This window comes from Physeter macrocephalus, chromosome 7, assembly GCF_002837175.3.
Source record: "Physeter macrocephalus isolate SW-GA chromosome 7, ASM283717v5, whole genome shotgun sequence".
Classification (NCBI taxonomy): domain Eukaryota; kingdom Metazoa; phylum Chordata; class Mammalia; order Artiodactyla; family Physeteridae; genus Physeter; species Physeter macrocephalus.
Genome location: NC_041220.1, coordinates 114726780 through 114742660, shown reverse-complemented (window position 1 = coordinate 114742660; position 15881 = coordinate 114726780). Strand labels below are relative to the sequence as shown.

Here is a 15881-nt window from a genome sequence, read left to right as displayed (position 1 = left end):
GTTGTTTTCATATTGGAAGAACTTCGTAAACTTAACTATGGAAAAATATTAGGAATCACAGTATGTCTTCTACACTAAGGTGTAAGCTTCTTGAAAAAGCATCAGTCATATAGATAAAATTTTGGTAAATGAATTTTTATTCAGATTTGATAAATACTTTAAATTCTATACACCATACAGAGGTAGAATTATTCATAACTGCTCTGCTCTATTTTACTCTGTTTACATTCAATGTTTTACCTCCATTTGGTGTCCCAGTATTATCCTCAACTCAGTGTGATGAAACCATTGAACTTGTATGGGACCTTCAAGATTACATGGTGCCCCTTTATCTTACATGTAAGGAGCTGACAGAGAAGCGAAGTAACTTCCTCAGCTAGTTAGAGGGACAAAGTGGAACCATGGATTCTCACAGCCCTCAGTCCTTTGCTGTACCACCACCCCCAGTCTCACTCCTTGCTCTCTCCAAATTATTCATCATTCCAATTCCCTGTTTGTCCTCATGGTAGCATCATACTCTTGGTTTCTGCATCTTTGGACTCAAGCCTTTGAGCACTCTTCATCATCTTTGTCACCATCCCCACCCAACCTTGGTTGCAGTCTCTTTTATCTAAAGCGCTCAGTTTCTGTTCATTCCATCTAAAGCTTGTACTGTTGTTACACGCCTCCTGTTGCCACTACCACACTTTCCTCTGTTATTCCTAACCGAAATCACCCAGTATAATCTACGGCAACTCAAAAGTTGAGAAATAATTACAGTGAACTATAACATCCTCACGTTCTGAGCATCTTCGTTGTCTCAAATTAAATGCTTCCAGGCTCTTCTTCCTCCCATCTGTACTGCATGTGATGACATACTGAACTTATTAAAAGTTTCCTTGTACCATAGCCATCCTCAGGACCCCAAATAGTTCTCCATTTCCTTTAACAACAAGTCTAAAGTAAAATGTCTCCATTGACTAGGCCCTCTATATAATTAATTTTATTTCCCTCCAGTGCTGTACACCATTCCTCTGCCCCATCAGGCCAGCATCATTGCCTTGCTTCTCTTTTCCTGCCATTGGCAATCACTTCCTTCTTGGAAAAGCTCCATTTGCCATCCATTAGACCAGGCTTTTTCTCTTTTTACCCTGGAAGAACCATTGAAGTAATTTTTATGTCTCAGAAAACCCTGCATAATATAAATATATATGTAATATAAACATATATATATAGGTATATATCTCCATCTTAGTAGGTTAACATGATCAGCAGCTTATAGACATGGTAGTCCAATAATAATTGTCAATGCTCTTTTTCAATTGTAGTAAAATACACATAAACTGTACCACATTAATCATTTTGAAGTGTATAGTTCAGTGGTTCACATTGTGTAACTTGGTGTTCTTTTGAGTAGAGAATGGTGTTTTTCTATGAATCTTTATTTTTGTCCAACTTACAAGCCTACTCTGTGTAGTTTCCCCCCTCTCACAAAGGATCTCAATTCTTTTTTAAAATTTTTTTATTGAAGTAGAGTTGCTGTACAATATGATATAAGTTACAGGTGTACAATATAGTTATTCATAATTTTTAAAGGTTACATTCCCTTTATAGTTATTTTAAAATAGGATATCAATTCTGATGCAAAGTAAGTGGGAGAGGAAACTTCCATTTTTCATTTAATTTATTAGATTGCAAAAATTGATTTTAATGAATATTAATCTTTTTATAGGCCTATATGTGCATAAAAGTGCTATTTTTTAAACTAAAGAAAATGTGAAATCTTTGTCTTTTGCTACATATATGGTCAATGCTGAGTTGATCTTGAGACTCACATACACAGATCTCATTTTCAGCTGAAATAAGATTATTTCAGTCACTGTTTTTAAGCTCAAAGAAAAAGCTTGCTCACACACGTAAGAAGTTGGAAAGTACACTAAAATGTTTATTTCTTATGAATGGCAGGATACTCTTTCACAAAAATCCAGAACTTGTAGAAAGGCAAATCAGTTAAGTTTCATCTTACATTTATAATCATAATCTTACAAACTTTCCCTCTTCTCTCAAAGTCAGGTGCACAGGTTGAGGAGCAGATTCAGAGAAAGGAACCCTCGTTCAGTCATTTACTTGTGTTAAGGGGAGGGAAAATACGGTTCAGTTTTGTTCTGCAATTCCCTCAGGTGGTTTGGTCTTAACTTGAGACTTCCTCAGTCTAAAGTGCAAGCAACAGTAGAAACATTTCAAGATTTTATTTTTGCCGTATGATTTTTCCAGAGTTTCAGTTTCCATTTAAAACCAAGAATCTTGTCACTTGAAATCAAGATATTTTCTCCAGACCCTAGTATTCCCACAGTTCACTTTTCAGCTGAAGCATCTTGTTAAGAACCAAAATCAATATTAGTTTCTCTTACTGTATAACAAATTATCCCAAAACTTAATGGCTCAATGTAATAAACATTATCTTGAATAATCTCCGTAAGTCAGAAATTCAGGAGCAGCTTAGCTAGGTGGTCTGGCTCTGGGTCTCATGACGTAGCAGTCATGATGTTGACTGGGGCTGCAGTCATCTGAAGGCACGACTGGGAGTGGAGGATCAATCTCTGAGGTGCCCTCAGTTCCTTGCCACGCGGGCTTCTTTACAGAGCACTTAAGCATTCTCATGACATGGCAGCTGTCTTCCCCCAGAACAAATGATCTCTTAAGTCATAAGATTTTATGCATGTAGCAGATTTATGTGGTCTCTGTCCAGGTTTTTACACAGTTTTTTAAATGTTCTCAGGTAAACTGGTCTTTGATAAGGTTAATCATTTTTGTATCATTATCCAGAATTTTTTTCATTTCAGCTCCAAAAGTTTCTGACACCAGCACTCTCCTGGAGGAGAGAAGGGTGTTGTGAATTCATTAGAATTTTCTCTTTTATGAAAATGAACCATCTCAGGGAACAATGCTCAAATCTTTGACAGGGCACCGTCAGTCAGTTGCCAACACACTTCTTCCAAGATGTACCTTTTGTTTCCAATATGAAGACAAAACAGTAAATGTATCTTGGCCTTTGCTTGTTTTGGGCAGCATTTTATAGCAGAAAAATTTTCTCAAATTTCACCACAATTTACATCTTACAAGTGCTATCATATGACATTTGTTGTTGAAATCTGTTGATTCATCAATCTGGATAAAAGGTTGTTTTTTGGTTTATTATACAAAATCTCTTTAGCATCATGTGACATGTCATCAATAACATCAATTTATCAAACTTTGAGAGTGAAACCTTTTTAGTTTCTCATATCTCAAAATGTCTTATCCTGACATTTTTCTCTCTCTAAATTTACATACTAGAATTGTGAGGTTCTTCCCAGCTGTGGGCTTTTTTTTCCTTTTTTTAGTCAAAAAGTTCTTCCACTTGATAACTGCCTTTCTAAAAGGTGACTTTTTTTAAACAAGTTTTTTACTCTGGGATTCCAAAGGCCATTTGAAATTATTTGCTCTCTTACTGTGATTTGAGTCTCTTTTCAATTTTTCTGGAGCCATTGCTGCACTTACAAGTTGTGATTCTTTATTACTCTCAGAATTACCTAGGCCTAGAATTCTCTTTCATCTCCCACTTTGTCTTCAAAAATCACCACATTGAACTCTAAGTCATGTTTGTAAAACAGGTGTTAATGAAGTGTAAAACAATCAAACTAAACAAGGAAATCAGAAAAGAAAAATGAAATCCTTATAACAACAATTCACTATTAACATACAAGCTCTATCCACGCATTACATTTGATTGATACGTCTCTTAAGTCTCTTTTATTCTTTATCAGTTTTCTCTCCTTATTTTCTTTCATGGCATCTACTTGTTGTAGAAACTGAGTTTTTTATCTTGTAGAATTTCCCATCTTCTTGGTCATATAAACCATGTTTCTCCGTCCTCTGTGTTTCCTGGAGACTGGTAGTTGCCTGGTAGTGAGATCTGGAGAATCGATTATGTTCAGGTTAAATTTTTTTTTCCAAGAACACTTCTTAAAGCATCACACGAGGAGGCACGTGACATCTGGTTGTTTCTCTTTTGGTGTTGTTGTTAAGATTGATCAGTGGGATCAGTATATCACCCTGATTCATCTGTGAGAAAGTTCCCTGCCAGCTTTTCACCTGATGGCTTTAGCAGCTATCAATGATCCTCATCTAGATTCATCTATTTATGAGGGATTGCAACATGGTGATATGCTAATTTTATCATTCCTTTAGCAATTATTAGCTGAAATAAAGAACTTTTCTTCATTATTTTTTAATATTTATTTTTACTTCAATCCTTTGTTACCATTGTCCTTTTTAATGCTTAAATTGTTTCATCTTTGGCTGTGAGAAACCCTTCAAGTTTGGTCCTATGTCTGTTAATACCACTTACTAGCCTCTGATAGCTTCCTTGCTCTCTGACACCAGATGTCTCTATCTAACATATCTTATACATTTCCTGCCCCAGCCCTTTCTTTAGGGAGCCCTTGTTCCTTTTAGTAGGAAAGGGTATGTAAAGAACACAGTCTGGCACTAAGGGGTGGTCATTGCTTCTGCATTATCACGACTTCTATGCCTTATCATTGGACAGAGATAGGAGATATCTTTAGTACATATTTTTAGAAAGAAAGAAAAAGAAAACATGGTTTGTACTGATATGTCCAAAGTTAAGACTAAAGGGTTTTTGCTTCTTTTGAATTTAAACGTGCACCTCTCCTACCCTGAAATTATGACATTAACATAATTACTTATTTACTTGAGCCTATATACATATGTATGTGTGTGTGCATAAAAAGTTGTCAAGTGTTAATGTTATTATTAACAGGCTGCTGAATCCTATTTAAGATTTTGTTTGTATCAGTTTGCTGATATTTTGTTTAGGATTTTTGCACCTATAGTCATAAGTGAGGTTGGTCTTCCTTTTTATTGTGCCGTACATACTGATTGTGTAGCTTCTGACTACAGAGCACTGTGTGGATGATTGTGTAGGAGAAGGTGGGGTGGGATGTGAGGCCTTGGGAGATTGCCTATAACTTGCTTTTTAAGTGCAGAGATACCCTGAACCCCATGAAGTTGTACCTGGAATGGTTCTCTGCTTCTCCTGCCCCAGTGCTCACTCCAGGGGAACTAGGTTACAACATGCACTGCAGAGAGCCTTTTGTAGGCTTTATCCTGGAGCAAATGCTGAAGTAATTTTCCTGAAGAATGGGGTACTGGCTCAACTGTTTTGCTCTTTATTTAATTGATTACCTAGTCTATCACTTCTCACAGATTTCACTGTCTTTATTTACTTTGTGGTCTCCCTTATTCTGGATACAATTGTTGTCACTTATATCCGTTTAACATTTCAAAACCTCCTTTAAGTTTTGCAGTTAATCTCTTCCTCTCTGTTTTATGTCTTCCAGTAAATCTTCACTGTTTGTATCCTGTTGATGGACTCCCTCTTCATTTTTCAATGGTGCAATGGAATTATTTTTATATTTATTTTTACTGAGATGTTGGAAGGGAAGAGATGTAACCTATATAGAATGTCAGTCATTGTGAGCCATTTATTACATTTTCTATTTGTTAATTGCTGACAAATAGGAAAAGTCATTTTCTTATGTTGATTGTGTATCCAGTCGCTTTAATAAACTTTGACTTTAGGTCTAATAGTTTTCAATTAATTTTATCTAAGTAGACACTCATTTCATCTACAAATACTGGCAATTTTGTCTCTTCTACTCGAATATTTATAAATTTTTTCATGTTTATTCCCTCCAATAACAGCAATATTGAAATATTGCATCCTTGCTTTTATTCCCAATTCTAATGGGTTTGGCTGTAGTGTTTCACCAGTGTATATGGTGTTTACTGTTGGTTTCTACCCTTTATCAGGTTAATGATATTTGTTCTTTTCCTAGATTTCTCACTTTTTTTAAAATTAAGAATTGGTGTTAAACTCATATCAACACCTTTTCCATATCGTGATATAATTATACAGACGCCCTTATTTAATCTATTATTTTAATTAAAGATTTTAATATACTGAATTACTCTGATATCCTAATGTTGAACACCCCCGTATTTCTGAAATGGTCCCCACTTGGTCATGGTATGTTATTCTTTTACTATATTGTGGTTTATGGTATATGGTTTGCTAACATTTTATTTAGGGTCCTTGCGTGTATATTAATAATTAAGAGTAGCTTATAGATTTCTTTCAGAGGCTTGTCTTATCCAGTTTTGGATAAGTATATAAGAGTATTGCTAATAAGTTGGAGGCTTTTTATCTTTTTTCATGTTCTGGAAAAGTTTAAATAACAGAAGAATGATCTTTCCTAAAAGAGTTGGTAAAACTTAGTATCTTTGGGGGTTTAAAATCTTTAACTTTTCCATGTCTTCTTAGCTATTAATTTATTTGAATTTTCTATCTCTTCCTGAATCAATTCCAATAATTCTATTTTCCTGGAAATTTTCTTCCAGATCTTCAGATTATTTGATAAATTGCACATGATTTTATCACTTACGGTTCTAAGTGACAAGCCACCAAACCAACTCTGGCTAACTTTAGTAAAAGAAAATTCACTTGGAAGTATTTAATAGGATGTTTACAGTACTGACAGGTGACTAAGCACCTAGGCTTAAGAACTAAAGATACTTAACAAGGCCAAAAGGAATCAAAAGAATCTTATCTTATAGCTGAAGCAGTCTAACCACTATGCTGCTGCTGCTTCTGCTGCCTCAATAAATAATTCACAACGGTTTCTTTGTTCTATTATCACTTAACTCAAGGCTCAGACACCAGAGAGAGAGAGAGAGAGAGAGAGAGAGAGACTTTGATCAGTCCCTGGGCTATAAAAAGGAATGGAAAGAAGCTGGATATGGATTTCTCAACTTCCATTTGGAAAGCAGGTGCCTGGAATTACTCTCCCACCAAAACAACTCATAATAGAAGAAAGATAATTCCACACAGAAAATTGGGAACCTATTATGAAGGATAATGGATGTTGGCAGCCTCCTAAAAATGTCCACTTAAATAGCTTTCCTCTAAAATTGTTTTACTCTCTCTTTTTAAAAATTATTTCTCAAAATGATTCGTGTTATTTATCAAGTCTACTACTTTTTTACTTTTTGGTTTATTTACTATTGCTTATGTCTTTATTAGCTCCTTTCTATCATTTTGATTCTTTTTGTTATTTTTTTAATGGTATCCTGAGTTGCATGCTTAGTTCATTTTCTTCAGTGCTTTTTTTGTTATAAAATTTTTAACGTAACTTGGATATATAAATGTCTTTGTTTTCTTCTTTCTAAGCTTAGAAATTTCACCCCCTACCTAAGGTTTAATATTTGTTTCAATAAAACTTCTTTTAGAGATAAGAACCTTGATTCTAGTTTCAGCAATATTATAAAGTATATCAATAAGAATTTGGTCAGGAAAACCAAAACCACTATAAGTATTTTAAGCAGAAAAGAATATTGGAAACGGTTTGCATTCTTGTGGGATGAACAACAGTATACATTTAGAATTTTTTCATAGGCCTTATGTCCCAACTTCTGCCATAATAAAGTCTGAAGAAATCTGGTATCATCTGGACTTCTTATAAAACATTACATTGTTTTATTACATTAATAACATTACCTTAATCAGAGCAGATAAGCAAGAGGTGGCTAACATACTGAATGCCTTGATTAGACACACATGCTACAGAGGTGATAAATCCTGGCACATCAGTAAAATTTTAGGAAAACAGGGCTCAGAAACCTTCCAGAACATCTTCTCTAAATTAAAAGATAAATTATTTTGTCTTGTACTTCATTTCACAAAGAAGGAAGCACAAAATTTAGTGAGCCTTTTTGGGGATATTCCCTTTGCGGAATATTTGACTTCTGGGCAAATATTTCACACTGAAGAATAGTTCATTGGCTACCAGAGCAGGAAGGAGTTCTGCACTAATCCAGAAGACCCTGCAGTGTTGGAGGTATCAATGGTGGGAGAAAACATTGCAGAGTGTTTGAGGAAGACTCTGGGAGAACTACAATACAGGACCCTTGGGTTCTGGAGCAAGGCCATGCCATCTGTAGCAGAGAATTATATTCTTTTTGAGAAAGAACCTAGGCACTACTGAACCCTGGTAAATGTGGAACAACCGAACATGACACTGTGTCACCTTGTGGCAGAGATGCCCGTAATGAGCTGGGTCCTAACAGACCCATGAAGTACAAAGCTGAGGAGGCCTAGCAAAAACGTAAGATGAAAATGTTACATCTGGAGCCAAATACAAACAGTAAAAAAGGGCACAAGCAAAGTTCATGAGCAGGTGGCCCCAATTCCCCCCTTTCCCCCAAATCCAAACCGTTGTACCTGTGTTCCTCCCTAGCTCACACCTATGGCTCTGCGGGGACTCTGGTAATGACCAGCTAAAGGAGGAGGGAAAAGTTTGGGTTTGGTTCACAGGTGGGCTCAGTATGTAGGTACAACCTGAAAATAGCAGCTGCATTACAGCCATACTTAGTAATGGTTCTGAAAGACAGTGATGAAAGAAAGTCGTCCCCATGGGCAGAGCTTCAGGTGGCACACCTGGCTCTCCACTTTGTGTGGAAAAATAAGTGGCCTAAGGTTAGACTATATACGGAATCACAGTTTCTAGAAGGGGAGAAACGTGGATGTACATATAGGAGTAGGGCTGAAGTGTAAAAATCTCTTTATCACATGTTAACGCCCACCAGAGAACATCCACCAGAGAAAAGTAATAAATAATCAACAAAATGACTCAGCCAATTGATAATCAGCCAATCTCAGTCATCAACCACCTCAGTCCTAGCACAATGGGCACAAGAATAAAGTGGCCATGGTGGCAGAGATGGAAGATACCCATGAGGCCAATAGCATGGACCCTGAAGGTTTCTTTAGCTACTGCCATCAACAAATGTCCAATCTGACAGCAACAGAGACCAATGCTGAGCCCCCAAGATGGCACAACTCATCAAGGATACCAAGCCCCCAAGATGGCACAACTGAGCTCCTAAGATGGCACAATTCATCAAGGATACCAGCTAGCTACTTGCTGGTAAATTGACACATTTGGTTCTTTCCATCTTAAAAGGGCCAGTGGTACATTCTCACAGGAATAGACATAAATTGTGGGTAAGGATGTACCTTTTCTGTCTGCAGGGCCTCAGGATCATGAGCCAAAGGGTTACAGAGTATTTAATCCTCCAACAGGGGATCCCGTATAACATCCTTCCAGACAAGGGAACCCACTTTATATCAAAGGAGGTGTGAGCGTGGGCCTGTGGCCCTGCAATCCACTGGTCGTATCACATACTATACCACTGTGAAGCTGGCAGCCTTATGGAGCATTGGAGTAGCCTGGTGAATGCCAAGCTGAGGTGCTACTTAAAGGCAATACTCTGTGAGGACTGGGTGCTATCCTCCAGGAAGCAGTATATGCATTGTATCCCCAACAGAAAGAAGACACAGGTCTGGGAGCCAAGGAACAGAAGCAGGAATAACCACACTTACCATCACTTCTGATGACCACCTGGAGGCCGTGTGCTCTTGTCTCCACACTTTGTACTCTGAGGTCTGTTCCTCACAGGAAGCACACTTTTGTCCTTTGGCACGACAGGAATCCTGCTGAATTATAAGGTGAGCCTTCTGCCTGGTGCACACTGAGCTGTTTGTGTCTAGGGACCAGCAGGAAAGAGGAGGCATCACTATCTTGACAGGAGTAACTGACCCTGATCCTTCGGAGGAAGTTAGGCTGCTGTTATACAATGAGGGTAGGGAGAAATGTGTATGGAACCATATGAGCTGCTCAGGTGTCTCTTGTGACAGTAAAGGGATAGAAACAGCAACAATGGTCTGAGAAGTGAATGGTAATCAGGGGCTGGATAACTCCTGGAAGAGGTTGTGGGTCATCCCACCAGGTAAGCCAGTGAGGTCAGCAGAGGTGGAAACTCAGGGTGAAGGGAATCTAGAAGGGATAGGAAGGAGGCAGGGGGTGAGTATCAACTGCAGCCCCAAGGTCAACTGCAAGGGCAGGGGCTAAAGTTCCCTCCCCTCCCCCTCTCCGCAACCTCCCTCTCCTAAATAATCTCTCAGGAAGAAAGGTCCACTGCAGTTTTGAAGGAGCCGCCCTTGAAGCATATATGGAAAGTAGGTCTAAAAGGTGCAAATGGTAGACTCTGAAAGACAGGGAGATTAGTTTCCCAGATCCGCCTTCAAGGAAGGTCTGGCTGCCTGGCCGTGAAGTGTGTGGTCAGCTGACACTTCCTTCTGACAGCAACTAACTGTCAGATCCTTCAAGGTCTGCCTCAGCGACAGAGACCTGCCTCACCTAAGGGCAAGCATTTCCTGGGCAACCCTCACCAGGTGACTGAGCAAGGCAGGCAGGATCCAGCCATTTCTGCATAACCCAGGGCAACTGTGACTGGCCACTCTTGCTCTAGAGGCCCCCATGAGCTGGGCAAGGCTTTGTCGAACCTGCATTGCAGTCTGATTTCTCTTTCTGCTCATTCCTGCTTCTCCTCCCTTCCTTTCCCAGGAGCTGATTCCTGATAAGATCTCACACCCCAAACTCTGTCTCACATCTGCTTCAGGAGAATCCAAACTGTTGACAGCATTTCTGCTTAGAGAAAATAATTTGATCACAGAACAACTTGTGAATGAAAGGAAGCATTTTGGTGAGGATTTTTAATGTATTCAGCATAACCTTCAATATGATGGACTTTTACTTCTTACCATTTCCTAGTTTATGTCCTTAAAGAAAAATATATAATTCTATTTTACCAAAACATAAGAAATTTCTTCTAGTGATTTCTGTCTTCTCTAGAAAACAGAACGAGGCATTGTTCAGTATCAAGGTGGGGCATCAGTTTCCTCTTCAGGAAACACAGTCCGTCAGCTATTTACTGAGGCCTTTTTTGGTTTAGTTACGGTAAAACTCTGGAATTTTGCCAAAATCTACATGAGTTCAAAAGTACAAAGCTCTTAGGAGGCTTTCTCTTTTTAAATATTTTTTCAGAGGTTAAAAATTAAATTTCAAAAGAATATCTGGGGTGCAGAAGAGTCCACAGTAGAGATACAGACCCTGATTGTCTCCAACATGAAGCTTGCTCATGCTGTTCTGTTACTTTTGTGCTTCTGCTTAAGTTCTTGTGAGGTAAGTAATTCAATATTTATGCAAACTATTTTAAGTAGATATTTCAAATACTATAAAAATACAGAAAACATCTTAAGGATACTATTTTGACTTAAGGATTACATAGTTCAGTTGCCAACAATGACAGTATCTAGTCAGTAACAAAGATTTTATGTTAACATCTTGATGAAAGAGCTTTAAGAAATTTCTTTTTTCATATGCTATTCTCTGTGCATAGAAATTGAACTGAATGAGAATTTTACTAATATAGATCTATATTTACAGTAATTATTAAATCAGTAAACATTTATCAAGCTCCCTCTATCTATGTGCAAGGTAGAGTGCTGGGCAAATGGCAAGACTGATCTCTTCCTTCAGTAACCGTTTGGTACAGTTGTAGAAAGACGATACAAGTATGCCAATGAGGAAATAAGCAAAATTTAAATAATATATGAAAACACAAGAGAAGGAACTTTTAAAAGACATATATATTTAATTGCAAAAAAAATGGTACAAATACTATCTGCCAAGGGACATTAACGAGAGGAAAAATCACTTCCTGCTAGGAGGTCAGGGAGAGTTTATGGGTCAAATAGGATTTGAGCTAGGCCTATAATTCTGGATTAGATTTGATCAGTGGAGAGAAAGAGGAAGTGATTTTTCAGCCTGAAAAAGCAGCAAGTGTTATGGCAGAAAGATAGCACAGCACTGGGCTCTTCCAGATGAATTAAACCCGTTTGATCAGAGTAGAGACTTTGTAGGCAGCTCAAGGAGTTGAAACCAAAATGACAGATTGTAGGCAGTCTGAAAGCTGGTCTATTAAAGTTAGAAATGTTTAAGACATTTTAGATACTTATTGATGATTGCCTGCTTTTGTGATCAAAGAGTTTTGAAACAATTCCAAAATTTGTTTTAATGCCTGTTTATAGCAGCAAATATTTAAAGAAAACTACCTAAGAAATCAGAATTATATACTTTGTTTCTTGTAACTTCTAAAATATATATGCAATGTTTACAGTACAGAACAAATGGAAGTAAAGTAAGTGCTTGTTGATTAAAATCGATTAAATTATTGTAGTCCATAAATGAACTATCATGTAGCCATTAAAATTGTGCTTTTATATTTATTGAAATAAAAAAGCCCTCACTAAATATCTTATTTTTGTTAAAGAGAAAAATACACACACACACACACACACACAAATACATACATATAACTGCTTATATAAATGGCAATTTAAAATTTCATGAGGAATGTATATCAAATAAATAACAGTTGGTATCTCTGAGTAATGGGATTGCTGGTGATTTTTATTTTATGTTTTATGCATTTATGAATTTTCGGAGTTCAGAAGTTCTGTTTTATTCATTCTTTATTTTTCTTTTTTAAATACCAAATAAATATGTTACATTATAACAAGAAAAATTTGTTTTTTGAAAAAAAGATATTTCAGCCACATTTTGGATTCCTGGACAAAAAACAGGAAAAAAAAAAAAAAAAAAACCTGAATATAGTAGTTTTCATTTACACAAAGGAAAAGAGCCTCTTTCTTTTACTGAAAAATCATCCAACAATAAATTTGTCTTCATTCCTTTAACAAACAGCATTTTGAAAAGAGTTAATATCATATTTGTGAAAATTCCAGAACTTCTTAAAATATTAGTTTATAAAAGAAAATGGAATGATTTTTTATCCTACCTGCTGAGAAATAACTATTTTAAAATGGAGGTTACCATAGAGACAACATAAATGTGTTCAAAGAAGTTTTAAAATATATCTACATTTTCAACATGAAATAAAATATGTACAGCTAGGAGAAATATTTGTTATTTTGAAAGCTGGGAGCATATTTCCTTCTAGGGAATAAAAAGCCCCACTCCCTTTTTATATTAAAACATTCTGATGGACTGATTTGGAGTCCATTTTGATGGACTGATAATCCACCCATCATATATCAATGATGGGTGGATTTTGTCATTGAATCAATGATGTCAATGATGGGGTGGGCTGGCAGTGGGTTAGACTTAAGTTGTTCTGAATAGTGAAATGAGAATTCTGGTTTTACTGAACCTACCCAGACAAAGAGGTAAGGGGACTTAGGAAAGGATGGGAGAGAAACTCAGAGCACAGAGGGAGTGGCTGCTGTATGAATAACCAAGGGATATTAAAGAACAGGGAAGCCACATATTTCAGTCAATATGGTTACCTACAGTGATAGTACTGTGCTGTGACATAATCCCTGACTGAAACCTTAAATTTTTACTTTACCCTACAAGCATATTGCAAACTTTGGTTTATATGGGTAGTATTTTGGAAGGAAAAAAGTAGGGTGATGTTCAGCAGAGTCACAAAATGCTGGAAAGAGGATATGCACAGGAGGCAACACACAATGCAGAGAGTGATGTCAGCAACCATGGCAGAGTAGGCAAATCCAAACACTTGTCCCTCCACAAAAAAATAGAAAAATCAAGCAAACTTTCAGAACCACCTTCGTCAGAACTCCAGTTATCAGAGGCCTACAGCACCCAAGTGAATGCTGAATGAAGGAAAAAGGCAATTTAAAAATGGTAGGAAAACTGTGGCATTTCTCCTTGCCCTTACCCCACCCTGTTCCCAACTCAGTGGCAGTCTTGAAGGTGGCAGTCCACATTCCCAGCGTGGAACTCTAGTCCCTAGCTCTAAAAGGAACAGAGCAGACTTTATTTAAACAGAATTGTGTTTGTTCTAACCTACCCGGGGGCTACTTGAAAGACTGACACAATGTACTTGTCTTTGTTTCATCTAACTTGGAACTCAGAGTGGAAAGCCAGCAGATGTTTCTCAAGAACATTAGAAAGCAAGCAAAAAAACAACCTACAGCCACCTGGGACAAAAGATTACAGTTGAGACATACAATAGCCTGCCAAAGCTTGGAAGGAAAAGTTAGAGTTTCAATGGGAAATTAGTGCATTCAAAAGTCCCTGTGTATAATGGGGAATTTAGAAAGCAGCACACATGCCCAGGGCAGGATGCAGCTCAGAAAACACTTAAGAAGACTCTAAGCCTATACCTCCAGGCTCAGTGCAAGCATGAAGTAAAGGCTAAGACATAATTGTAAATGACCTGGCTAAACATTGAAGGAGTGCCCCAGCACAGAGCCAATTTGCAAACCTGGGGGACTGTTTTTTTTGTTGTTCTCAATTTGAGAGGTTCCTTTTACTTTCTTTCTTTCTTTCTTTCTTTTCTTTCTTTTCTTTCTTTCTTTCTTTCTTCCTTCCTTCCTTCCTTCCTTCCTTCCTTCCTTCCTTCCTTCCTTCCTTCCTTCCTTCCTTCCTTTCTTTCTTTCTTTCTTTCTCTTTTTTTCCCCCTCTCTCTCCCTTTCCCTTTCTCTTTCTCTCTTTCTGGTTCCTTGTTTTCAAGGAAATCTTTGTCTAAACCCTAGCTGAATGCAAGGTAAAGGAACCAAGACTTCAGGGACCACACAAGACAAAAAAACAAACTCTACAAAAACAGTTTAGAAAAGTTAGTAAACAAACAGCTACAATCTACAGAAAGCAAGGGAAGCAAACCCCGAGGAGAAGAAAGAATTTGATTTCAAGAATTATTACAAAAAAAAAAAAGAATTACTACATTATAATATTCAAAATATCCAGTCTTCAACCCAAAATTATGAAGCATGTAATGAAACAAGAAAATATATCCCATTCACAGGAAAAATTAACAGAAATTATTTCTGAGGAAGAAGAGACTTTGAACTTACCAGACAAAGACTTTAAGTCAACCATCTTAAATATGTTCAAAGAGCTAAAGGAAACCAGGAGGATGATGTATGAACAAATAGAGAATATCCATGAAGAGACAGAAATCATAAAAGGAATTAGACTGAAAAGTATAACCAAGAACTCACTAGAGGGTTTTAATAGCAGATTTGAGCAGGCAGAAGAGTAAATGAACTTGAAGATTGTTCAATTAAATTATCCAATCTGAGGAACAGAAAGAAAAAAGAATAAGAGCCTAAGAGACCTGTATGATACCATCAATATATACAAGATAGGAATCTCAGAAGGAGAAGAGAGAAAGGGTCAGAGAATATTTGAAGAAATAATAGCCAAAAACTTCTTAAATTTGATAACAGATAATGAATCTACAGATTCAGGGTGCTTACTGGTCCCCAAAAAGATAACACTAAGAAATCCACACCAAGACACATAATAATGAAGTTATTAAAACCCGAGAAACAAAACAGAAGATCTTGAAAGCAGCAAGAGAAAAGCAACTCATCATGGACAAAGGATCCTCAATAAGATTAGCAGCATCTTTCTCAGCAATAACCATAAAGGCCAGAAGACAATGGGATGACATTTTTTAAGTGCTGAAAGAAAAGAACTATCAGCCAGGAATTCTATATCCAGCAAAGCTATCCTTTAAGAATGAAGGAGAAATTAAAACATTCTCAGGTAAACAAAAGCTGATGAAGGTGCTAGTATACCTGCTCTATAAGAAACACACTACAAGAAGAAAAAGGAAAGAGAGAAGGAAGGAAGGAAGAAAGAAAGAAAGAAAGACACTACAAGAAAGGGAGTCCTTCAGGCTAAATGAAAGGACTCTAGACAGTAACTTGAAGCCATATGAAGAAATAAAGAATTCCAGTAAAGGTAACTACATAGATAAATACAAAAGCCAATGTAATTTTATTTTTTGCTTGTAACTCCTTTTTATTTCCTACACTGTTTAAAAGACAAATGTATTTAAAAATTATAAATTAACAGGCACACAATGTATGAAGATGTAATGTATAA

At 37.0% G+C, this 15881-nt stretch overlaps 1 protein-coding gene across 2 annotated transcripts in view; it reads left to right on the top strand.

Annotated features, from left to right (window-relative positions):
- Positions 1-10966: 10966 nt before the first annotated feature.
- CFI (complement factor I) overlaps positions 10967-15881 on the top strand; it is a 38088-nt gene continuing 33173 nt past the window's right edge. For both annotated transcript variants that reach the window (XM_024119261.2, XM_028491536.1), the window contains exon 1: positions 10967-11123. In XM_024119261.2, coding sequence (XP_023975029.1) covers positions 11067-11123 — 57 coding nt within the window. In that variant the 5' untranslated portion in view covers positions 10967-11066. The remainder of the gene's footprint in view (positions 11124-15881) is intronic.